We start from the raw sequence: 25,919 nt of genomic DNA on the forward strand, positions 1-25,919 counted from the left end.
AATGTTCTTGAATAAAAAAATAAAAAAAATCATTGTTTGCAACATAAATGTGTTGAATTTATTATTTTAGTGTCAGGAGAAAATTATTTCAATGCATTAAAATTTGGAGGTGTAACAAGAACGTGAAAAAGTTCAAGGCTGAATACTTTCTGAAGACACTGCAGATTTAAATTGTATATGGGGACATTTTTTCCATGCCTGAAAGAGACAGTAACTAGACTATAGTCTAAAGACAATAAGAAAAAACCTCCAACCACATTACAAAAGACAATAAAACCCTGGGGCGCGCGCACGTGCACGCACGCACACACCAAACACATCAAACACAGCATAGGGCTCAGTAATATGGCTTTGCCCAATACAACCCTATAAAATCTGAAGTTCTTTAATGTGCTGTATGCAAATGTAATTCTTCAGGAAACACAAACTAGACGAAAGCTATTCCTAGTCTTGCTTTATCATCTCATCTGTTTGCATGACTTTAATTAAACTTAGTTTAATAATAACTGTCAGCAAGTGTTTATTGCTTGTGGAACACAAATGGTATGATTTCTTATTTATTATAAGATTTTGTAGTTTTCTTTTTCAACATCTTTTCAACTTCTTTATGGGTTTTCTGGTTCTATATTCAACTGAAAACCAGAGGACAGTAGCTGGTTCCTGTTTTCTTCGAAAAGCTGAGAAGAGCATCCCTTTGCATAATTCTTTATATGCCACCTTAAATCGTGAGGGGAGAAGACTGAGTTTGTGATTATCCTCTTGTGGCTCAGTCATGTTTCCAAATGTATGTCACAGACGGCACATTTGATATGTTTGGTCTTGAGCAAGTTAAGGCAGGTACTTATCTGTGTAAAAAGTCTGGAGATACTGAAGCTGATCGAATGGCTTTTCCACCAAAGACAACTGCTGGCATGCACTGTGGGACATATATATATATCAAATACAGCATTCCTTGGTATAGAAACCTCCCATTTAGGTAAGAGAGTGTAAATATGAGGATTCAGACCATGCGATGCAATACTTGGATCCAGTGGTGGATGTGTTCTTCATTTTCACATCTTCTGCCCTAACTCCAACCCTCCTTTCTTTCTCTGAAGGGCAAATGTTTATGCATTTTATTATGTACATGACCGTGTGTAAGACTCAAAACATTACTGGAAGACTTGACTTTATGTGCTTGTGGTTATTTATTTCCCATAAAAACTATGGGTTGAAACTTGTACCACAAGCCACCCGAATTTAAACTATATGCATCGAATTTGTGTGCGTGTTTGAATTTTTTCATTTTTTTCCAAGAGTGAAACTGTCCTTAAAATTATGTAATTTCTGTTTCTCAACACATAATTTCAACTCATTTAAGAAAACAAGTTAAAAATATTACTGTTTAAGATGATTTCATTAAGACTGTCTAGAATTTTATTGGTTTAATTCAACCTTTTAAATAAGGAACAAGTCAACATTTCCAAATTGGCAATTACAAAAAATTTCAGCTCTCACAGAACCATCTCTCAAGTAATGGCAAATAAAATGCACTAGTAAGATTCAAACCAGATAAAAATATCGTGACAGTAGACACATTAGTTATCTAATTAGTTACTGCTTAAGTAGAACACAAACGTTTTTCTCAGTTAGCTGAATATGTTTGATCGCCTCTACCAAGCTAGCTTGTTATCACACACAAATTCAATGCACTTGATTTCAACTCAGTTGTGGACTTACAAACACCCTGCCACTTCAGTCCCATGTCTGTTGATCTATCCCCTTTTCTTTTCCTTCCCTTCCTCCACTCATCCTTTTCCTCCCTTTAGCTTTCTCTTTCACTGCCCAACCCCAGGACCTTCCTCGTGTATTCGTAGGCCACATAGGAGATGCTGACAGCAGGGATGACTTTTAGCAAGTTGGGGGAGAGTCCACGATACAGTCCGGCCACACCCTCCTGGTTCACAATGTTTTGAAACAGAGCCATCATTGAGAGCTGGTGGTCCCCCTTCATTAAGGCTGAGGAGACAGAGAGGAAGGAGCTCCGCTGAAATATTTGTCTGCCACTCACTCATGCAGGGGTTTTCAAAGCCATGCACAGGCCACCATGCTACATAATGCAGTCTTTCAATTTGTCTCTATTTATGACATCGTTAATTATTCTCACCATTTTATAGTCTGTAAAACACAGAATGGCCAAACATGGCTGGCTGACCAAAATGCGAAAAGCAATGTTTGCATTTGGTATAAAGGTCATTTATAACTACATTTACCATTTAGAAGTGGGTCAGCCAAAAGTAGTAGTAGCAGTAGTAACAGTAGTGGTAAGTAGTATTGGTAAGTAGGTACTCAGGCATTTTTCATGTTTTTTTTTCTCCTTTTTTGAATCTTAACTATTTGAGTACACTGTAGGGATAAGGCCAAGTTGGTGTGTCAGCTGGAAGCAGTAAGTGGCTCCACTTTGCTTTGCACACACATACTCTCACCTTGTGCCTGCATACGTGTACGGACCACCGCTAGAGGATAACTGGCCAGCTGTCCACAGGTGCTGGAAACAGTACCACAGCCCACCAGCACTATAACTCCTGGGTCAGTTAAACTTTTATTTCTGTGCAACCAGGCATTCTTCAGAGTCTAGGAGTGAGAGGGGATTACAAGTAAACAGTCTGAGGTCTGTGTGTGTACAATTTGCATTTGTCTTGCCTGCCAATGTGGGTCTGTGTGTGTGGGGGGAGGGGGTCCCTCTGACCTCATATACAGCCAGGTCAATGCCAGCATAAGGAATGATTGCCAGCATGTTAGGAACATAGCCCTTGTAGAAGGCCTTAACACCTTCCCTCTGCAGGATCTGCTTGGCACAGTCTGCTATTCCAGAGTACTGCCCTGTACTCCTCAAGGTCAAACGGGTCTTCAGCACCTGGAAGGTGAGGAGGAAGGAATACAAAATGAAATGGAAAGGCTGTCTCCAAAGTATCTTTTCAGTCATTTGTTGAGCAAACCAGGAGGGGAGTATCCTCTGTGTGTGTGTGTGTGTGTGTGTGTGTGTGTGTGTGTGTGTGTGTGTGTGTGTGTGTGTGTGTGAGCTTGGTCTTACCTCCATTGGATAGATTGCAGTCTGAGCTATGCCTCCAGCTAATGCGCCAGAAATAAACCTCTCATGCACCTTCAGATTTCTTGTCTCATTTTTGCCACGAATCACCAGTTTAATCTACAGAAAATCAGAATAAAGTTTTGATGCCAAGTAAGTTTTCATATTGTGGGGAGTTTAATGTCCTGCACGGCTACATTGTAACCTTGAAATAAAACAGAATTTAGGAAAATAAAATCAGTAAAAAAATAAAATCCAACAAGTAAAAGAGAGTAATCAAAGGTAACAAAAAAAAGTAATGACAAAATGATGGTGCAATGGAGAAAATGGTAAAACAATGACTTTACTGCAGCATATTCAATTTTGAATTTTTAAGTGAAGATGATTAAAAAAAAAGATTTATCAATAGATTTGATTAAGAGAAAGAGAGAGGGAGAGAATGAGAGAGACCAAATTGATATTTTATGCAGGGATATGAGAAGTCCTTGGTCCCCTCACCTGCTCATAGGCTGTGAACTTGATGGCCGTCTCTGGGGCTATTTTTAAGACGTTAATCCCATTGCCCCTCCACAGTGATCCAAGTCCTCCCTCTGTCACCATGGCTCGGAGACCGCTCAGTACATTCTGTTTGCCCAGAGTGGACCCATGTACCTGGGACAGGAACAAGTCATCAAAAACAACAGCGAGCTGGAGCATCTGTTGGCCTGGTGGTAAAGGTTGGCCAGGTCTACTACAGTGTTCTCCATTCACCCATCCATTATCTAGACCAGCTTAATCTGAGGGTCACAGGGGGCTGGAGCCTATCCCAATAGGCGTTGGAAAGAAGACAGGGGGACACTCTGGACGGTTCACAAGTTCATTGCAAGGTGCATGTGTGTGTGTGTGCGCACGTGCACACACACTCACACTCACACACACACACACACACACACACACATACACACACCATACTTACAGGTAATTGAAGTCTTTTTGACACAAATCAAAACCAAGTTGGATTTAACACAAAATAACAAAATGTAACAGTAATAAACAAATTGTCAGATAATGACTATTCTTTGCGTTTTCAAGCCTAAAGTGAGAGGTGAAATTGTGTTAACATAAAAAGCTCTGCCTGACCTGTAGAAATACTTTGAGGCGGTCCAGGGGAGCGGTTCCCGTCCGGGATATAGACCCAGCCATGGCTCCAGCCATAAGTTGCCTCCACACAAAACCAGAGGTCTTCTCCTGCTCCGAGAATTCATCTGGTACTCTTAACTGCTCACCTATGTCCAAAATCTAATGGAGCCATGCATGGGAAGGAATGGGGATAGTATGAGAGAAGAGGGAAGAAAGGAAAAAAGGGATGAAACAGAATGAGGATTCTAGAGAGAGAAATCTGTCCTGGGGTATCAAGGAGGCGAAGAGGCCATGTGGACAAAAGCTCAACAGCCACTTCACTGATAATAAAGACACACGGTACCTGTGGCAAGGTTTTCAAGTAATAACTGACTACAAGCCCCCCATCTTTAGGGCATGCTTGCAGAGGCATGTCCTAAAGATTCCTCCCTACAAGACAAACTCAATGACTTTTTGCCCATTTTGAGATAAACAACAACACGCAGGCACAGACACTTCCACTTCCACCATCAACAAGCAACCAGGTACTCCAGCTGTCTACAGCTGGGGTAAAGAAGGCCTTCACCAGCGCCATCCCTCGCCAGGCTGCGGGGCTGGACAACATACCTGGGTGTGTTCTTAAGGACTGCGCAGAACAGCTGAAAGATGTTTTTGCAGACATCTTCAACACCTCACTCAGCCAAGCAGTAGTGCCCACCTGCCTCAAAAGTGCCACCATCATTTCCCTGACCAAAAAGTCAAACCCAGCCTATATGAATGACATCCGCCCCGTGGCCCTCACTCACATAGTTATGAAGTGCTTTGAGTGGCTTGTCATGCAGCACATCAAGGCCTTCCTCACTGCAAACCTAGATCCCTACAGTTTGCATATAGAGCCAACTGATCCATCCACGGAAGATGCAATATTTACCACACTCCACCTCACTTTGTCACACCTGGAAGGGAAGAACACCTACGCCAGGATCCTTTTCATCGATTTCAGCTCAGCATTTAACACCATCACACCACAGCTGGTGGAGAAGCTGAGGTTGCTGGACATGGACACTGGCACCTGCAACTGAGTCCTTGACTTCCTGATGCGGAGGCAGCAGACAGTCAGGGTGGGCAGCCACACATCAAATTCCATCTTCGTGAGCACAGGTTCACCTAGGGCTGCATCCTGAGACCCCTCTTGTTAACCCTGCTAACCCATGACTGTACTGCAAAATTTATTTGTTGGACCCCCCCCCTTTTTTTCTCCCCAATTGTATCCAGCCAATTACCCCACTCTTCTGAGCCATTCCAGGTCGCTGCACCACCCCCTCTGCCGATCTGGGGAGGGCTGCAGACTACCACACGCCTCCTCCGATACATGGAGTCGCCAGCCGCTTCTTTTCACCTGACAGTGAGGAGTTTCACCAGGGGAACATAGCACGTGGGAGAATCATCCTATTCCCCCCAGTTCCCCCTCCCCCCCGAACAGGTGCCTTGAGAGGAGGAGCTAGTGCAGCAACCAGGACACACACACACATCCGGCTTCCTACCCGCAGACATTGCCAATTGTGTCTGTAGGGACGCCGGACCAAGCCAAAGGTAAAACGGGGATTCGAACAGGCAATCCCCATGTGGGTAGGCAACAGAATAAACTGCCATGCTGCCTTGACAACCCTTAGATATATAGATTTATCTTTTCTGTCGTATTGCTGTGGGCTGGGAGAAACGGCATTTTGGGGGTTTTTTGGTACGCAGGTACATAATAAAGCAACAAACTAAATCTTGAATCTAGATACTGAAGACGCTCTTCATCCATGTTTCTGCCATGCGCCTTAATTTTTCTAGCAGGAAACTCTGGTCATTATTACCAATGTTACTATCAGACAGCTGAGAGCCAACTTGAACTGTGGCACTCATGCTGAAAAATAATTTCCACATCATTTTAACTCTTAGTATTTGGTGTCATGAGCTGTAAAAATCTGTTCACAAAATTGTTCACAGAATTGATCTGTGATAATCTCAAATTGCAAAGCAGAGAGGAAGTATGTTTGTGTCTCTGTGATCTTACCAGGGAGCGTTTCCAATAGTGAGCCACATCCTCCATGTTGTAAAGAGGGTTAAAAAGAAAATAGTCTCGCCACTCACTCCAGTGAATGGTCATGGTGCTGTCCTTGTCCATACTGGCGGACACGTGTACATGCACACACACACACACACACACACACACACACACACACACACACACACACACACACACACACAACATTGAATCTGTGAGGTATCAAAATTTACAACAGTCTTCACTTTTTCAGTGTCTGAATTCATTTGGGCAGTTAAGCCATTTTAGGTCATGATGCTCAGTTGATAAAAGCACAGATCTGCAGATGATTTCTCAGTGCTAAAATCTAAACATGGCCAGCTCTTCATTAATGGTTAGCTCATCCCTCAAGCCAAGGTGTCTTTGAAATGGAGTATATCTATAGCTGGGGTCAGAGATTGATGGTTCTGTTGTTTTATGGTGCCATTGTTTATAAACATCCATATAAATTTGTCTGACAATCCCATAATAAGAATTTTTAATAAATCATAACAAAAGCAAAAATAGACATTAATAAGAGACCTTTGCAGTATCCTGGCAGCATCCTCCAAAGTGACATCCACACCGACAGTATGAAGAGAGTGCTGGATCTCAGCGGCATCTATCTCACCTATGAATACAACCCAATCACACATCAGAGAAGAAAAGATGAAAAAGACGGTATGGAGAATTCATTTACTAGACAGATCTGAATTAGATCTTAGATTGTTTTGTGGGCCACTACAGACCATCATTGTTCCTGTCTAGGCTGCGGAACATGAGTTTGAGCTGCTTCTCGTGGGAACAAAGATACTGGGTAAACTCCTCAAAGTCCAGCGCCCCATCTTGGTTGGTGTCCCCTGCCTTCACTATCTGCAGGGGAAGCGGGGAAAGGGAGGAGAGGAAGTGAGAGCGACAGTGTGAGGGCTTTGGTTAGGATGCTTGGGGCTCATGTGTAGCGGGTCAAAGGTGGTACCATAAATCAGGAACATTTATTTGTCATTTAATTCCATGCACCTGCTTACATGAAATGAAATGAATTATTGTTTCCTCCAGCCGTGCAACACAGACAAAAACACATCCAAACTACAAGAACACATATACGGCAAAAGAAACGACAAAAAAAACTACAAAACACATATATCCAAAATATATATAGAAAAAAAGTGAATGCCTGTGATTGACTGTTGGTTGATGGCAGAGAAATATGTAGGAGACTCACTTCAGTGTCACAAAGTCTGAAGGAAAGGTCCTGGAGAATTATGAGCTGGACAAGACAAAATGAGACGAGACCTGACCTATGAACTATTTGAGCAAGTTCTGTTATTAGGATGAAATTCCAACAATAAAGATGAGCTACTTGGCGTCTGGGTAGCGTAGCGGTCTATTCCATTGCCTACCAACACGGGGATCGCCGGTTTGAATCCACGTGTTACCTCCGGCTTGGTCGGCCATCCCTACAGACACAATTGGCCATGTCTGTGGGTGGGAAGCCGGATGAGGGTGTGTCCTGATATCTGCACTAGCGCCTCCTCTGGTTGGTCGGGGTGCCTGTTCAGGGGGGAGGTGGAACTTGGGGAGAATAGCGTGATCCTCCTATGCGCTATGTCCCCCTGGTGAAACTCCTCACTGTCAGGTGAAAAGAAGCGGCTGGCGACTCCACATGTATCGGAGGAGGCATGTGGTAGTCTGCAGCCCTCCCCAGCTCAGCAGAGGGGGTGAAGTAACGACCGGGTTGGCTCGGAAGACTGGGGTAATTGGCCGGGCACAATTGGGGAGAAAAAGGGAGGAAGAAATCCAAAAAAAAAAAAAAAACAAACAAACAAAAAAACATGAGCTACTTCTTCCAACCAGGATTAGGGGGAAACTCTGGGTACATACCATTGATGACCATAACTCCTTTACAATAAGCATGACTCAGCAGTTTGTGGTGCAAGGTATAAAGGGAGTGGGCTGGGCATCCAGGGAGCGTAGTGGTCTATTCCGTTGCCTACCAACACAGGTTCGAATCCACGCGTTACCTCTGGCTTGGTCGGGCGTCTCTACAGACACACTTGGCCGCGTCTGTGGGTGGGAAGCCGGATGTGGGTATGGTCCTGGTCACTGCATTAGCGCCTCCTCTGGTCGGTCGGGGCACCTGTTCAAGAGGGATGGGGAACTGGGGGGAATAGCATGATCCTCCCATGCACTACGTCCGCCTGGCGAAACTCCTCACTGTCAGGTGAAAAGAAGTGGCTGACGACTCCATATGTATCGGAGGAGGCATGTGGTAGTCTGCAGCTCTCCCCGGATTGGCAGAAGGGGTGGAGCTGTGACAGGGACAGCTCGAAAAATAAGGTTATTGGCCAAGTACAATTGGGGGAAAAAAAGGGGGAGGGAAATTTAAAAAAAAGAAAAAAGAAGTAATGAAATAAATAAATAAATGGAGTGGATTCTGCGATCAGGGCATACACTTAAGTATCTAGGCTTGTGCGACTGTTCATGAACATATTAAAGTGTGACAATACTGTAAGATTTTTATCTCGCTCCTCATTTAATGTCAGAGCAGAATAAAATAATTACCACGACAATCTTATACCCATATACAGATCTGCGCTCAAGTCAATCAAGCCCCAGCACAAGTCTGTGCTGAGGTGGACTAAGGACATGGTGGAAATATTGAGAGAAAGTTTCCTCAGGACTGACTGGAGCATTTTTGATAACTTGGAGTTTGATGAGTTAACAGATACAATAACAGATTACATTAACTTTTGTGTGGACAAGTTACTAAAAAAGACATTTTACACATTCCCAACAATAAGCCACATATTACTAAGGAGGTTAAAGCCTGGATTAATTAAAACAAAAAAAAAAACGAAGCTGGCTTTTAGGAGCAAAGACCATGTGGGTGCAGTCACAGCACAAAAAGAACTTAATCATCTTCTGAGATAGGAAGGGAGAAACATCAATCTGCAATTGGAACAGAGCTTCAGCTCAATGGACAATTAAAGATTATGGGATGGTATGAAATACATAAAAAACAAACTCTAATAGGAAACAGTTTATCTCTGGATGAACTATCTTATGCAGAAGGCACGATCTGAAAGGGATTGGAGACTGCAAGGCGGTGACAGGGGAGAACGTAGCTAGGCAGCATCGGATGGTGGTCTGTAGGATGACTTTGGAGACCAAGAGGAAGAAGTAAATGAAGGGAGAGCCGAAGATCAAATGGTGGAAGCTGAAGAAGGAAGACTTGTGTGGAGTTCAGGGAAGAGTTGACAGGCACTGGGTGGTAGTGAAGAGTTGCTGGATGGCTGGGCAACCACTGCAGAAATAGTGAGGGAGACAGCTAGGAAGGTACTTGGTGTGTCATCAGGACAGAGGAAGGAAGACAAGGAGACTTGGTGGTGGAATGAGGAGGTACAGCAAAGTATACAGAGGAAGAGGTTGGCAAAGAAGAAGTGGGATAGTCAGAGAGATGAAGAAAGTACACAGGAGCACAAGGAGATGCAGTGTAAAGTAAAGAGAGTTAAGGCAAAGGAAAAGACGTATGATTAATTGTATGAGAGGTTAAGACACTATGGAAGGAGAAAAGGACTTGTACCTATTGACTAGCCAGAGGGACCAAGCTGGGAAGGATGTGCAGCAGGTTAGGGCATTCAAGGATAGAGATGGAAATGTGCTGACAATCGAGGAGAGTGTGCGGAGAAGGTGGAAGGAGTACTTTGAGGGGCTGATGAATGAAGAAAATGAGCGAAAGAGTAAGTTGGATCATGTGGGGATAGTGAATCAGGAGGTGTCGTGGATTAGCAAGGAGGAAGTGAGGGCAGCCATGAAGAGGATGAAGAATGAAAAGGCAGTTGGTCCTGATGACATACCTGTGGAGGTATGGAGATGTTTAGGAGAGATGGCAGTGGAGTTTTTATCTAGATTGTTTAACACAATCTTGGAAAGTGAGAGGATGCCTGAGGAGTGGAGAAGAAGCATACTGGTACCGATTTTCAAGAATAAGGGCGATGTACAGAACTGTAGCAACTACAGAGGTATAAAGTTGATCAGCCACAGCATGAAGATATGAGAAACAGTAATAGAAGCTAGGTTAAGAGGAGAGGTGATGATTAGCGAGCAGCAGTATAGTTTCATGCCATGAAAGAGCACTACAGATGCGATGTTTGCTTTGAGAATGTTGATTGAGAAGTATAGAGAAGGCCAGAAGGAGTTACATTGTGTCTTTGTGGATTTAGAGAAAGCATATGACAGGGTGCGGAGAGAAGAGGTGTGGTATTGTATGAGGAAGTCGGGAGTTGCAGAGAAGTATATAGGAGTGGTGCAGGATATATATGGGGGAAGTGTGACAATGGTGAGGTGTGCAGTTAGAATGACAGATGGATTCAAGGTGGAGGTGGGATTACATCAAGGATCGGCTCTGAGCCTTCTTGTTTGTGATGGTGATGGACAGGTTGACGGACAAAATCAAGCAGGAGTCTCTGTGGGCTATGATGTTTGCACATGACATTGTGATCTGTAGCGAGAGTAGGGTGCAGGTTGAGGAGACCCTGGAGAGGTGGAGGTATGCACTGGAGAGAAGAGGAATGAAAGTCAGTAGGAGCAAGATGGAATACCTATGCGTGAATGAGAGGGAGGACAGCGGAATGGTGAGGATGCAAGGAGTGGAGGTGACGAAGGCGTATGAGCTTAAATACTTGGGGTCAACCGTCCAATGTAACAGGGAGTGCAGAAGAGAGGTGAAGAAGAGAGTGTAGGCAGGGTGGAGTGGGTGGAGAAAAGTGTCAGGAGTGATTTGTGACAGAGGAATACCAGCAAGAGTTAAAGGGAAAGTTTTCAAGATGGTTGTGAGACCAGCTATGTTTTATGGTTTGGAGACAGTGGCACTGATGAAAAAAACAGCAGGTGGAGCTAGAGGTGGCAGAACTGAAGATGCTAAGATTTTCATTGGGAGTGACAAAGGAAGACAGGATTAGTAACGATTATATTAGAAGGACAGTTCAGGTTGGACAGTTTGGCGACAAAGCAAGAGAGGCAAGATTGAGATGGCTTGGACATGTGTGGAGGAGAGACGCTGGGTATATTGGGAGAAGGATGCTGAATATGGAGCTGCCAGGGAAGAGGAGAAGAGGAAGGCCAAAGAGGAGGTTTATGGATGTGGTGAGGGAGGACATGCAGGTGGCTGGTGTGACAGAGGAAGATGCAGAAGACAAGAAGAAATGGAAATGGATGATCTGCTGTGGCGACCCCTAATGGGAGCAGCCAAAAGTTGGAGTAATAGTAGTTTATTTCTGGATGAACAGGACAGAATTGATAATCTGAATGACTTTCATTTCAGATTTGAAACACAGGACTTTTCCCAGGAGAGGGCTGAGGCCTTAAACTCCATTACCACTGCTGATGCTTCCTACAGGCTGGAAGCTGAACCACAGCAGATATAGTCCATTTTTAGCAAAGTATGCAATAAGAAATCAATAGGGCCAGATGGCTTGTCTGACTTCCTGCGAAAAAAAATTCTCATCAGAACTAACTGCTGCATGGTGTCCTATTTTTCAACAGTCCTTGGATAGTCACACTGCTCCAGCCCTCTGGAAAAAGTCCATTATCATCCCTGTGTCTAAAATACCATGCCCATTGGCCAACCAGAACTTTAGACCGATAGTTTTAACATCTGTAATAATTAAATGTTTTGAGAGAGTCATAGTAACCATGCTTAAGGCAGATGTGGCTTCATGTCTGGACCCTCTTCAGTTTGCATACAGGCAAGGGCAGAGTGCAGAGGATGTTGTCATAAGTGTGACACACCTAATCAGTGAGCATTTAGAGGACCCCAAGGCATGCGTACGTGTTTTATTTGTGGATCTTAGTTCAGCTTATAATACACTCCTGCCACTCCTGCTTGTCCAGAAATCAAATGACATGCAAGTAAATCCTTTTATCATCAGATGGTTTTATTATTTCTTAAACAGCTCCTGTAAAAATAAAAATAAAATAAAAACCGGTCCCGACAGTCAATGGTCCCCTCTCTGAGGTCAAACACTGCAGTACAGGAGGGCACCACAAGGCATTGTGAGCTCACACATCCTCTTCACACTGTGTATGAATGAATGCAGAAGCAGACAGCCAAATAATTACATCATCAAATTCTCAGATGATAATATTACATTAAACCAGCTACATGGTGACAACTGCCTTTCAATGTATCATAAGGAGACTGCCACCTTTAAGGCATGGTGTGACAGCCACCACCTCATTTTTCACACTAATTAAACTAAAGAAATATTTGATATTGTATATGAAGCAGAAGTAATACAATAATTTCCACCGATGCAAATGCAGCAATTTACCAAACCCATGAGAAGGGAAATTTTAATTGTCAATTTTCTTGGGCAGTCTATCAAAAATGATGACTGTGATGCAGTTTAAGCTCGGCAAGCACGCAAGCTCTCCTCGCAAGTGCTTTTCCCATCGAGCTCTCCTCACATCACGCCTTGCACAGTAGTTAAGACAGTCGGTGTCGTGCCCACGCTGAACAGTCTCTTTGGACCTCAGAACCCATTCCTAAGCGGTACACCGTAGTGCAACAGGCTCAGTAGATAAAGAGGTTGCCCCGCAGTGACAGCTTACTTGTCATGTGATGCCATCCATTGACCAACAGAATGGTTCCTCTGCATGCCATCTGATGTTTGTGCCATTGGTTCGATAGGGCTCATGATCCTATTGGGCTCTTCTGCCGCAAACACCATCAAGCGCCCTGCTGCCAGCACCTTCTTGGATTTGAATTCGGGGTTACCTTCTCCTAGCCTTTGCCTCAAGAGGCAAATCTAAAAGGCAGTAGAAACAGATGCAGACAGTGCCATCTACTGTCATAATGGTAGCGGCAAAGGCTGACCTGATTTGGGAGTCAGTTTTATGTGTGCGTTAACAATCAACAATAACCATTTATCCCCTGTATCTTACTTTGTGTAGACCAAGCCTCTGAAGATGATTATTGCTGTTGTTCTGGTGAGGTAGTAGTGGTTAAATATTTGGAGTTAGAAATTCCTTCCACAAGACCAAGGTCCCTCAAATCATATTCAAGTACAAGTGCCTGCTTACCCGATCAATACAGACTTAGGTACAAAGGTGCCACAAGCAACACATTACTTCCAAACGTTGTGACTGTTGACTATAGTTTTGCATACAAATGGCATTTTCTGTGCTCTGCCAATAACAGAGGCAGGCCTGTTTTTGGGCCGATATGCAATAATGGAGGCCTAACTCTGCCTGGCCAGTTGTTCTGTTCGCTGTATTTCTCTGCATTTTCCAACATTTAGGTCCTCTATTAACCATATCATCTGTGTTACAACTATGTGCTTACAAAGAAGGCTGACATGAAATTTGATATGGAACGTTACAGCAGTTTCAGTGCAGTGTCAGGAACTTGCCTGGTCAGTGGATTGACACACGTTTATGTTTATGCTGGCAGCCTTGTGTGTGAGATATCACATGCCGCCTTGTTTTCTCATGAACAATATTGAATTATTTTCTTTTGCAGTAACTATAGAGCCATTGTTGTCAAGGTTAGCAAAACCCAATATCTTTCTCCTCATCTTTGGGTCCAACTTCAGCTGATTATTTTCCCTATGAAAAAGGAATAGGCGGTAAGGCAAGTGGAAGATTTGCAGAAGAGACAGAGGAGAATAAAGTAATTATGATAGGTGCAACACAAAAAACATCAGAACAGGGTCGAAAAGAGGTGGGATAAGAGCTATAGCACAGGCTCACCCAACAGGGTGCAGTACTGCACAAAATTATCGACCCTTTGTACATGCTCAATTTAATAGAAGCTATCATAAGTCAGCTGGAAGGATGAACTAAAGAGAGTAAAAGGTTAGCTTTCTCATCTTACAAAGTTCTACCGCGTGTACTGAAATAGATAGCATGGTATATGTGCACACACAAATGCATGCATGCATGCTGGAGTCAGAGAGAGCGAGAGAGAAAGAGAGAGAGTGAAACAGAGGGAGAGCAAGAGGCTCATTCCTTGCCAGTACAGTTACAGTTAAAGGGAGGAAGAAGATTATGAGGGAGAACCTCCGTGCACTGCCGTTCACACGGAGTGAAATACACTATATGGACAAAAGTATTGGGACATACCTCTTAAACATTGAATTCAGGTGTTTCATTCAGACCCATTGCCACAGAAACAGGTGTATAAAAGCAAGCAGCTAGCCATGCAGTCTGCATTTACAAACATTTCTGAAAGAATGGGCTCTTCTGAAGAGCTCAGTGAATTCAAGCGTGGTACTGTCATAGGATGCCACCTTTGCAATAAGTCAGTTCAAGAAATTGCTTCCCTGCTAGATATTCCACGGTCAGCTGTAAGTGGTATTATTGAAAAGTGGAAGCGTTGGAACAACAGCACCTCAGCCATGAAGTGGCAGACCATGTAAAGTCACAGCGGGGTCAACGAGTGCTGAGGCGCGTAGTACGTAAAAGTCACCAACGCTCTGTTGACTCAATAACTGCAGAGTTCCTAACTTCCTCTGGCATTAACATCAGCACAAAAACTGTGTGCCGGGAGCTTAATGGAATGGGTTTCCATGGCCGAGCAGCTGGATGCAAGCCTTACATCACCAAGCACAATGCCAAGCATCGGATGGAGTGGTGTAAAGCACGCTGCCACTGGACTCTGGAGCAGTGGAAACGTGTTCTGTGGAGTGACAAATCACGCTTCTCTGCCTGGCAGTCTGATGGATGAGTCTGGGTTTGGCGGATGCCAGGAGAACGTTACCCGTCTGACTGCATTGTGCCAACTGTAAAGTTTGGTGGAGGAGGGATAATGGTATGGGGTTGTTTCTCAGGGGTTGGGCTAGGCCCCTTAGTTCCAGTGAAGGGAAATGTTAATGCTTCACCAAACCAAGACATTTCGGACAATTCTATGCTTCCAACTTTGTGGGAACAGTTTGGGGAGGGCTCTTTTCTGTTCCAGCATGACTGTGCCCCAGTGCACAAAGTAAGATCCATTAAGACATGGTTGGATGAGTTTGGTGTGGAAGAACTTGACTGGCCCGCACAGAGCCCCGATCTCAATCCCATCGAACACCTTTGGGATGAACTAGAATGGAGATTGCGAGCCAGGTCTTCTCGTCCAACATCAGTGCCTGACCTCACAAATGCTCTTCTGGATGGATGGGCAAAAAATTCCACAGACACACGCCAAAATCTTGCGGAAAGTCTTCCCAGAAGAGTGGAAGCTGTTATAGCTGCAAGGGGGGGGCTGGGGACTGGGGGGGATCAACTCCATATTAATGCCTGTGGATTTAGAATGGGATGTCATAAAAGCTCCTGTAGGTGTAATGGCCTGGTGTCCCAATACTTTTGTCCATATAGCGTAGATGATATCACAGAAAGGTGAGAGAACCTGGAAACTTCGCTGACAAGCGTAATATGAAAAGAATCAAAGCACTTAGCATACACCCACACACCGAAGGCAGTGTCTGACGACCAGCATCACCTGCCGATGCAAATTTAAAGACAGGTGAACCTGTGACACAATCCTTTCCAGCCACTGAAGTTACTTATCTGGCTAGCTGTCCAAACAGAGCATGTAAAGTAGGACGTTGCATCATCGCCACCACGCCTCCCTGAGCAGTACTTTCATTATTTGAGCTTTATGGCACCTATCAATTAACCTTATCTGATGCAGGTGTTAACGTCTATATTTGATGGCACCAGAGGCGTGAAATAATCAGTGTGTGTATAAGTTTGTTCAGGCAAAATCTGTATAGAGAAACAGTGTATAATCATAACAAGGTTAAGTTATTGGTGGGAACGCACAACCGTGACAGGGTTTTACCTTCTCCAGAATGCCCCGGGAGAGACCCCGTCGCCCCAATTCTGTCCGCAGCTCGAAGATGTCGATCCGTCCATCTTTATTAAGATCGAGCCGATCGAACAGTTCGGCCCACCGCTTCCTTCTCTCTGGATCCGATGCACTACCCTGGCTGCCCGCCTGGGGAAACTGGACCCCATGTTGCCTCATGTTGGGGTGCGTACAGGTGGACTGACGGGTCAATGTGGGCCAATATGCCGAAGTTTTCCAGCTACATCGGGGCCGTTTGGGAATTACCCGGTGTATGGAACTCCGTTTCCCCGCCGGGATCTGCCACAGTTTCGATACAACACCGGGACGCTTGATTAACCTTAACCTTAGCCCTAACCTACTTAACCTTAACCTAACCTACTTAACCTTAACTTAACCTTAGCCTAACCCCAACGCTTAACCATAGCTAACCGGTTTCCATAGGCGGAAATGGAGTTCGATACAACACCGGCCGTGCAGGTCTGCGCTTCACTTGTTCGTAGCGTTCAAATCAATCCTAAGTTTTAAATTAAACCCTAAAGTGAAATTTTCTTCGCGACGTTCCTGGAAGAACCAGGAAGCAAGTCGGGGTCCGACCCCGGCTGTTCTCCCGAGTAGAAACGGAGCCTCCGTTACGCAGGTTTTTATTCTCACCGTCGCAGTTGTCGAGTTAAAACCATGGATGTTCTACTATAATGCATCCATAGTTAAAACACGCACACAGGGAGTTCATATCTCTTCCTCTCCCATCCGCCAACCAAGCAGATGGCAGAAACTGGAGCAACTAACGCGAGCAGGTTGCGGCGCCTTCACTTGACGGGGCTGCCCACTTGTCAGAATGAAGGAGGCAGTTGATTTAAAATCGTGTCCATCGATTCCCTTTCGGATAAAATACAATCCTAAACTAGTCTACCGCCTCTGAAGTCTCCAGCGCCGCGTTTTCTGTTTTTGAAATGCGTAACTTTGAGCCTGTACATTTTTAAAAAAAAATTTAAGACTGGATGTGGGAAGGCGTGAAATAAGAATCTGTTTATTGAAAAGTTCGACATCAACAGTTAGCTTTTGCATTTGAACGGGTAAACTACACTGCGTACTTATTTGTTTATCTCTCTCTCGCTCTCGCCTACAAGCTGAGCGGTGCTGCCAGACAACCCGCTCTTCCCTCAACAAGTCTTGCACTTGTAAATACACCTTTTTAAATAGGGACTTGCATAGAATTTGTTTATGGCGGACTACACACACACACACACACACACACACACACACACACACACACACACGTTTTGTTTGTTATGTTTGTGGGGACCCTCATCGGCTACCTTACCCAATTACAATGCCTTGCCTTAACCATTGCCTGTAACCCATATCTAACGTAAACCCAAAGCCCAACCTTAAAATAGCTCCTTAAAGAAGTGAGGGCCAGCCATTGTCCTCACTTTGCAAAAATGTCTTCACTTATAGTTTAAAACTCGACGTGGTCCTCACAAATATAGCTGAACAAGAACACACACACACACACACACACACACACACACACACACACACACACACACACACACACACACAGCAGATGTCCCCCTGGTTATTTTCTCCATTGTATCTCCTGCCTTGTTTGGTGTCATCTGTCAACAGATCCAACAGCTCGGTATTGGTATACTGCTTTTTGAGCACGTACTCAACTTGAGTCTGCGGTCGCCCCCACCTGCTGCTTGTCTGGTAGATTGACAGATCGGGTAGATAACCAGGTCTATAAGACCAACGAAATGTGGTTTGGGAGAGCGACTAAACGGAACAACAGGGGAGAAATACTGGGACTGAACATGGTTCACTTTCATCATTTTCATTTGGTTCTCTCTCTCTGCTGTGTGTAACAACGCGCCTCAATGTGTAAGGGCCTGTCCTCCCTGCCCTCCTCCTGCCTGGAGAGGTGAGTATAGTAGAGCTGTATCATTATGCTATAGCTGAGGATGTTATCTTCATTTCCTTATTAAAAACATTGTTTATAGTGTAACTTCGGCAGGTGTTTTCTCACATGCAATGTAAGGTAGCATCTGCTGAGTTGGGTGCAGTTCTATGAGCCATGTGTATTTCAGGGCGAAGGGGATGCGGGTGAAGCTGACCCACCTGGCTGAGAGGCAAGACTGGACCCATCACAAGCACAAGTATGCCTACACAAAACCATCTTCCATCTGTCTCTTAACCATGATGTTGTTCCAGCAACACAGGAACGTGACTGTTTACTCTCTTTCTTTCTCAGAGCTCAGGATAATCAAATTATCCACGATCTGGACTCTCTGCTCAGCAGCAAGAGTAAGATGGTCTTTTTGCTTCTTTTTAAATTTCTTGTTTACGAAGCCATGCGTCATACATTTGAACAAAGATATGTATGCAGTTTGTTAGGCATATTTGTCCAAGTTCTTCCAAGCTGTGTGAGTATGTGTGCATGGTATATATATTAATGGACTGGACACAGTGGGATCAAAGTAAAATGGTGCTGCCAACAAATCTTGTGCATCTTATAATAACTACATATGTACAGGATTACAAATTAAAAGAAAAACCAACATAAAGTCAAATTTATTTGCATAGCCCCAAATCACAAAGCAGCCCCGAAGGACTTTACAATCAATAATACATTTTATTTAATGGTGCCTCTCATGACAGTTGAGGCCAATTTACATCATATATGATCAGCAATAAAAGATACAACAAACAAAGCAGTAAAACAAAAACAAAACATCAGTACAATCAACATCAAACATGCAATAAGCAACCAAGCATAGCTCAGCAAGGAGTTAAATCGAAGATGCAGTTAATACTGTTAAAGTGAGTATGCTAGTTTAAAAAGTTGGATTTTAAGAGCAGTTTTGAATTCTGTAATGGAGTCCAGTAAGCGGATATGATGGGGGAATGGAGTTCCAGAATTTGGGTGCAGCATATGAGAAAGCCCTGGCACCCGTTGTGCTGAGGTTGATGGCTGGTAGTGCCAATAGATCTGCTGGTGAAGACTAGAGAGTGAGAGGGAGTGTAAGTCTGAAGGAGGTCAGTGAGACAAGCAGGAGATAGATTATGAAGAGCTTTGAATGTTAATAATAACATTGTAAAGTTAATCTGCTGTGACACAGGAAGCCGGTGTAATTGAATCAGCAGGGGAGAGACGTGTTCAGGGGACTTGGAATGTGTAATAATCCATGCTGCAGAGTTCTGGATGAGATGAAGTCAGTGAATAAGTTTGTTGGGGATGCTTGCCAGGATCTCATTGCAATGGTCACTGTGTGATGTGACCAAAGTATTGATTAAGATCTGTGGAGTGTTGCGGTAAAGCAGGGTGTAGTCTGGAGACATTTTGCAGATGGAAAAAGACAATCCATCCAACAAAATATGACGACATATGACACCCTCTATACTTGGACCCTCAACCCAAATGAGGGAAAAACTCCACAAGAAAAGCCTTATCAGGAAAAAAAATATATGGGGGAAACCTCTGGAAGAGCAACAGAGGAGGTATCCTTCTTCCAGGATGGACAGACATGCAATAGGTGTCAAATGCACAAAAGTAACAGAATTATAATGTAACCTCATGGATTACACAGAGTGAGGTAATGTAGAATACATAGTTAATGCATAAAATCTAGCAAATTTAAATGTGCTGGGTAATAAGATTGTAAAGAGAGTGCAAGGCATAAGGCATTTTAGTGACTCTGTGTCCACCCAAGACATCGTCAGGAACCCTACAAATGCAGTCAAGAGCCGGCAGGGCCCCACGCCACAAACCCAGCTCTGCTCAGTGGGGCCCTGCAGAGAGAGTAGACTTCACATGCACACAAGAGGTGAGGCAGACTTCAACACAGCATTCACACAGAGAGAGAAAGAAGATGAGACAAGTGATGAAAAAGTTGTCATAGCTAAAACAAATGGTATAAAATCAATTTTAAACGAGAATGACGCAAATGATAACATAAATCTCCAGGAGGGTGGAACTGTGTCCATGGGAAAATAGGACGCATCACAAACAAACTCTGATGTCATCAAGTGGTTGAGAGAGTGAGAGATGATCCATGGTCATCAGACAGTGCATAAAGCAAGAAAATTGGTCCGGGAAAGTGACAGAGAGCGAGGGGGACAAGCATATAACATGGGCACATGTGCTCAGCAATACAAGCAGAAGGTTAGGACCGTACGATGCATTCAGAAAAGTTTAGGAACATTCTCTGGCGTGAATGGGAAGCCTGTGAAGGTTTTAGTTAATATTCTAGCAACAGCATTTTGAAGGTTATAAATAATAAAATGTCTTAGTAAGGTGTTGGTCCATCATGAGCCTCCAGAACAGTTTCAGTGCTCCTTGTCATAGATTCTGCAAGTCTCTGAACTCTGCTGGAGGGATGGACACCATTCTTCCAAAAGATATACCCTCATTTGGTGTTTTGATGGTGGTGATGGAAAGTGCTAATACATCGGTCCAAAAGGCCATAGCACAAGATTTACATAATTTTCATACTCATCAAACCATTCAGTGACTCTTGGTGCCCTGTGGATGGGGCCATTGTCATCCTGGAAGAGACCACTCCCATCAGGATAGAGATGTTTCATCATAGGATAAAGGTGATCACTCAGAATAACTTTGCATTGATTTGTAGTGACCCTTCCCTCTAAGTGGACCCAAATGATGCCAAGAAAATGCCCCCCACAGCATAACAGAGCCCCCAGACCCCCTCACTGTAGGGGACAAGCATTCAGGGTTTTCCTTTCATTTGTCACCCGACTGTACCTTTGCTGTAGGACCACTCTACATAAGGCTTAGAATTATCCTGGGGCTTTTGGGGCTCTCCATACAAACATCTCATATGTGGCTGATATGCACAGCTCAATTCTCAGCTGCTATTCCAAAATATTGCTACCTCAAGTAATTACTCTCGTTGCTGTTCGCCTTGTATCCTCATTCTCATAATCCCCCCCCCCCCACAACACGCACACACAATCCACCATTCCCTCACCGTTCTGTCCTCCTGCCTTGTATTTCTATGGGTTCTGTTTCTGACCGTTCTTCTCCTATCCCTCTCTCTGCAGCCGGTCTGCAGGCGTTTCGCTGGTTCCTGTGTTCAGAGTTCAGCAACGAGAATCTGGAGTTCTGGTTGGCCTGTGAGGACTACAGGGTTTCCCCCTCACACCTGCTGAGGGCCAAGGCCAGCAGCATCTACAGCAAGTTTGTCAGTCCTAACTCCTCACATGAGGTTGGTAGGCAGGGTGAACACACTATGAAATTAACAGTGGGGTGGGGGGCTTGAGCAACACACAGAAGCGTCAGTAGCCTACTTGAATCACTGGATTATATGTATTAGATATTTATTATGTAAATCAAACATTTATAGAAACGTCAATTGGGTTTTGCAATGTGTACTGAACGGTCGACTCTGAAAAGATCTTGTTTTACAACCATGTGTCCCCTCAGGTCAACTTGGATGCTGAGACTCGCGAAGCTCTGCTGGGTGTGATAGACTCTCCATCAGTGGATACATTCAAAGATGCACAGCAGAGAATCTACAGTCTAATGGCCAGTGACTCCTTTCCTCGATTCCTACGCTCCCCTCATTTTATGGAAGTGATCAAGGCATAAATAAACTGGCTGTGGTTACCATAGATTAGTTTACTTACATAGGCGTACATTAGAAAATATTTTAAGTTTCAACTAAGTGCTTGATACTTTAATCATATTTAATCTTTAATGTTTTGAAATGTTCACGCCTCAGAATTGTGCATGATACACAGGACATGGAGGTTTGATGTGCTGAGGTATAGTGGTCTAAAAATTATCATTTAAGCTTATATGCTCAGAGCTATGAAGCTGAGTTATACTCGTCACAAAACATACTTGCACAACTTACACAGTACCTCTTAACTGCAAAAGCAACTAGTACAGCAAGGGAATCAAAGTCTAATAAAAGAACTTTTCCTGCATTTTACAAATCGGTGTGAATACTTTATTTAAAAAGAGGCATGCTAAAGTTGCATTGGCTTGGCTGGAGAGAAAGGGTATATAAACCTTGAAACCAAAGTTAAAAATGATCTAAAGCTTAATCGGCATGTATCAGTGGCTTGTGTTATTTCAAGATTGTCGTTGCCAGTCACAGTGGGGCAGGAATGGCCTTGAGAAATCTTACACCAACAGCAAAGGATCATGGGAGTATGAACACGATAAAAAGGAGGGGAATCATATAAATACAGGCAGGGGACAGCATGTGCACATAAAGAACATGGCTGTGGCACCTCTCAGATACACATGAAAAACCCAAGAGTACCAAAACTTTGACTAATTAAATAATTCTTGTGTGTTTGTTCAAAAGTGGAACTAAATCTCATAATGGAAACATAAATATGAATGTAGTTTTTTTTTCATATCAATTTGATTTTGAATGAGGGCCTCTACAAAGCTGACGTAAACAACCACACAACTCAAAAATCTTCATTAAGTTTCTTTATGCTTGGTGCAATGGTTCCCCCAGTGGGTATTTTTGTGATGGTTCAACAAAACGCTGTGTTCTTGTTTTCAGTCTTTGAAATTTGTTGAAAATGTGCAGCTAGAAAGCAGGCTTACATTTAATGCAAGTTTTTTTCCATGTGCACCTTAAATATATGAAGTTAAACATGAAGGGAGAAAATCTATTGGTATTACATTAGCTCATGACAATCCGCAGAACTCAGTTTAGCAGCTTTATATTAAAATGGTACTCCAATCAAGTCTGCCTGGAGTTCGGTCTTGTGCCTTTTTTTATTTGGAGTTGGTTCCTGGGGGTCCCTTGCGCTCAGCCCCCTTAAGCACACTGAGCCGCTTGTGGAGAGAGGAGCTGGCCTTTTGGGTCACCTCTTGTTCAATCTTGTTCCTGATGGCAATGTCTAGGCCCTTGGAGGAAAAGCAATGGAAGTAATGTTAATGAATGGTGGTTAATATAACTTACTGATGTAGTCACTTTCAAACTTTGGTATGGCAGATGAATTGTAACTCCTCCTATGGTCCTTACCTTCTTGAGTTTCTGCTGCTGAACTACCTGAGCCTTCTTAGGTGCAATAACCCTTCCTTTTAAAACAGAAATAGATTCCAGTAAAACAGCTATTGCCATTTTTTACTGCCATTAACAACTGTTCGTTAATGTATGAGCAGAACTACACAAGGTGAAATTCTTCTTTTAAACAGACATACATAAGTGCCTGTTATTTTGGACAGTCCAATCTGCATTTGTAATTTGTAAGTCATAAAAACAATATACCTGGAGGGCCAATTACATCCAAATTAATTTTGTTTCACTGTAGTTCAACTGTTATAAAACAGCAAAAGTTTATGTCCCCACAAAACACAGTATAGGCTGCCTGGTACCGTCTCTACTGTGCAATCACCATTTCTTTGCCGTGTTGGCGAAGATATCCCATATTTTGTGTCCAATCAAAATAAATGACCTTCCTATTCCTACATTTTTTGGGAGACAACCAAATTCCCTCATTATTCGATAATAGTCGAGATGACTTAATTTCTTACCCTTCTTTTACACCCTCCCAGGCTTCCGTTCCCTAGCCAAACGGCGTTTTTTTTGTCGCAGTGCTTTGAGATTCATGAAAGGGCATCGCCTACATTTCACCAAACAAAAAAGAGCAAAATCTGGTGTTTGCCTATACTCACCCCCCTTTTTAGGTCCTTTCTGTTTGTTTTGCTGGGGTTTCTTTGATGCCCCGGGGCGCTGCGCTTTAAACTTCTTTTTACCTTGGGCCATAATTGCGAGCAGTACGCGGATGTTCGGTTGACCCGGATGTAGTTTAGTCTCAACTTCCTCGATGAGGTCCATCTCGCAAGACACTAGCGCCACCTCCAGGATGGAAGGGCGATCAGATGGAAACTGCGAATCCAAATTATTTTATCTGCGAACAAAGCAGATACCGTCACATAAATGATCTGCTGAGAGACGGACAACCTATTTCATGGTGGCTTTTAATCCCTCCTCTTTATTGTACTGATGTGAAAGAGAATTTTTTTGTTGATTCATGTCTGCATTTTACAGCATAATATTCATAAACATATACATATATATATAAAACAATTTTGAACTATTTCCACTTTAAAAAAAAACCTAAACCAAGATCAAGTGATTATCACTGAGAACAATAACAGACTTTCACTTTAAAGAGGTCCTCTGACAAACACTCCTCTCCAGGTAGTCACCAGCCACACTAATCACTGCTAATTTAGAAACAGGGTTGAATGAAACAAAGGATGTGAATAAAAGCTGACAGCCAGAGCTAAATTTTGGCTCAGCATTATTTGGCATAAGTTGGCTGTTTTCAGAGAGCAGGGGGATGGTGGCTGTTGGGACACCTTCATGAATTGGCCTTTGTTAAGTCTAAAGTAATACCAATGTATGCTTTCAAAAGTCCCACAAGCTGATCACTGAAATCAAAGTGGACAAACAAATTTGCTACTCATAGATTAGATATGTAATATGACACACTATTCAGAAATCTGGGCTGTCTTGTCAAACTAAAAGCACTACCACAAACATCCTTTACTTTGGGCTGAACATATTTGGGAAAATGTCAGTGGAATCTGGAGATTTTTAAGTCCAGATTCAAGTCCAGATTCAATTCTTGAATCTGCCAATCTAGTCTGTCACAGCAATGAATACATGTCTGCATGTCTGAGCCTGTCTGGGCAGACGGAGAGGCAGTGAATATATCTGAGGAGGCCTCGCCAGTGTGGCGTACAAAACAATCACTAGGAATCACAATGTCATCAAATAAAACAGATCACAGCCAAAGCCTTGAAATCATGATTTACAAACAAAATATTGCTCCTCTTAGATTTTGACAAACTATTTGCAGGTCTGGTGGCCACAAAGCTGCTACATCTTTCTGGGACATTCTCTAAAACCTACCTCCCACTTAAACTTTCTTCACCCCCCCCCCTCTTTTTAAAAAAAAAAAAAAAATCAGACAAAAACTAGAAAAAGAACCCAAAAGCAATACACCAGTTTGTTTTCCCCTTGTGTGTTACTTAACAGCATTTTCGTGCGTAGATGGCTATTAAGAGGATGTAGGGACAAATAAGAAAAGCAAAGGGAAGAGATAAATGAACAGGGTGACGAGAGAGCTGAAGAAGCAGGGCTATTTGAAAACATTTTTAGGAATTATGGAGTCAACAATGATGCTATGAATCTTGTATTCTCTTTTTCTCTCTCTCTCTCTTTTTTTTTCTTATCCAAGAGTATTTTCTGGATCTCAAAGCAGCCAAAATGATGGTTGAGAAGACAAGGAAAGACAGGTGGACTACAAGGTGGCTTGTGTTTTCTGGCATCCCCCTTTCAAAGGTTAAACCCTTTGAAATAAGACAGAATAAGTGTTCAGAGAAGGGGTAAGTGGGTTGGCTTGGGGGGTGGAAGGGCTAAAGGGCTGTTGTCTCTCCTGTTAAGTGCGCTAGCTGAGAGTAAGAAAACTGCAAAAGCAGTGTTAACACACTGGCTAGCTGTAGCCCTCTGCAGTGAGCTGTGTTAGTGCTGTATTTGCTAAATGTGTAAGGCAGTTAACAGTGTGAGCCCAAAATCTAGGCCTGTGACATTCAGTACCGCGAGTGGGCATGTCTTGTTAAGATATCCAGGCTTGTATACATGGAGCCTTGCAGAAAATGAGTACCGGTTCTATCATCAGCAGTCAGGTTGCACCACCATAGGATCCTTACTTATAGTTTCTATGAAACTTTATGTACATGGCCCCTAATCTCATATGCTAGACTGGTGAGTCTGAAGTCAATTTCTCACAAAAAGACAGCAAATCAGTCAGGGAGAGTGAGCAAACCAAACAGTCCATCAAAAATC

General features: G+C 43.4%; 3 protein-coding genes across 3 annotated transcripts; 1 reads left to right on the forward strand and 2 right to left on the reverse strand.

The window, feature by feature from the left end:
* Nucleotides 1–459: 459 nt before the first annotated feature.
* Nucleotides 460–16,854, reverse strand: LOC130112261 (mitochondrial adenyl nucleotide antiporter SLC25A23-like). The gene is made up of 10 exons (XM_056279543.1): nt 16,063–16,854; nt 6,986–7,109; nt 6,780–6,867; nt 6,228–6,339; nt 4,187–4,345; nt 3,566–3,718; nt 3,074–3,187; nt 2,729–2,896; nt 2,466–2,613; nt 460–1,998 (listed from the first exon to the last, which is right to left on the reverse strand). Exons 1-10 carry the CDS (start codon nt 16,246–16,248, stop codon nt 1,805–1,807), a joined length of 1,446 nt encoding a protein of 481 aa, XP_056135518.1. The 5' UTR covers nt 16,249–16,854; the 3' UTR covers nt 460–1,804.
* Nucleotides 16,855–17,000: 146 nt separating this feature from the next.
* si:ch211-196h16.12 (regulator of G-protein signaling 5) lies at nt 17,001–22,385 on the forward strand. Its single transcript, XM_056279544.1, has 6 exons — nt 17,001–17,144; nt 17,701–17,995; nt 18,162–18,230; nt 18,326–18,378; nt 21,136–21,299; nt 21,518–22,385. The coding sequence occupies exons 2-6, from the start codon at nt 17,952–17,954 to the stop codon at nt 21,680–21,682; spliced, it is 495 nt and encodes a 164-aa protein (XP_056135519.1). The 5' UTR covers nt 17,001–17,144; nt 17,701–17,951; the 3' UTR covers nt 21,683–22,385.
* A 142-nt stretch (nt 22,386–22,527) lies between these two features.
* c5h19orf53 (chromosome 5 C19orf53 homolog) lies at nt 22,528–23,881 on the reverse strand. The gene is made up of 3 exons (XM_056279545.1): nt 23,738–23,881; nt 23,085–23,140; nt 22,528–22,966 (listed from the first exon to the last, which is right to left on the reverse strand). Exons 1-3 carry the CDS (start codon nt 23,826–23,828, stop codon nt 22,835–22,837), a joined length of 279 nt encoding a protein of 92 aa, XP_056135520.1. The 5' UTR covers nt 23,829–23,881; the 3' UTR covers nt 22,528–22,834.
* Between the last annotated feature and the right edge of the window lie 2,038 nt (nt 23,882–25,919).

The sequence above is a fragment of the Lampris incognitus genome, chromosome 5, assembly GCF_029633865.1.
Source record: "Lampris incognitus isolate fLamInc1 chromosome 5, fLamInc1.hap2, whole genome shotgun sequence".
Classification (NCBI taxonomy): Eukaryota; Metazoa; Chordata; class Actinopteri; order Lampriformes; family Lampridae; genus Lampris; species Lampris incognitus.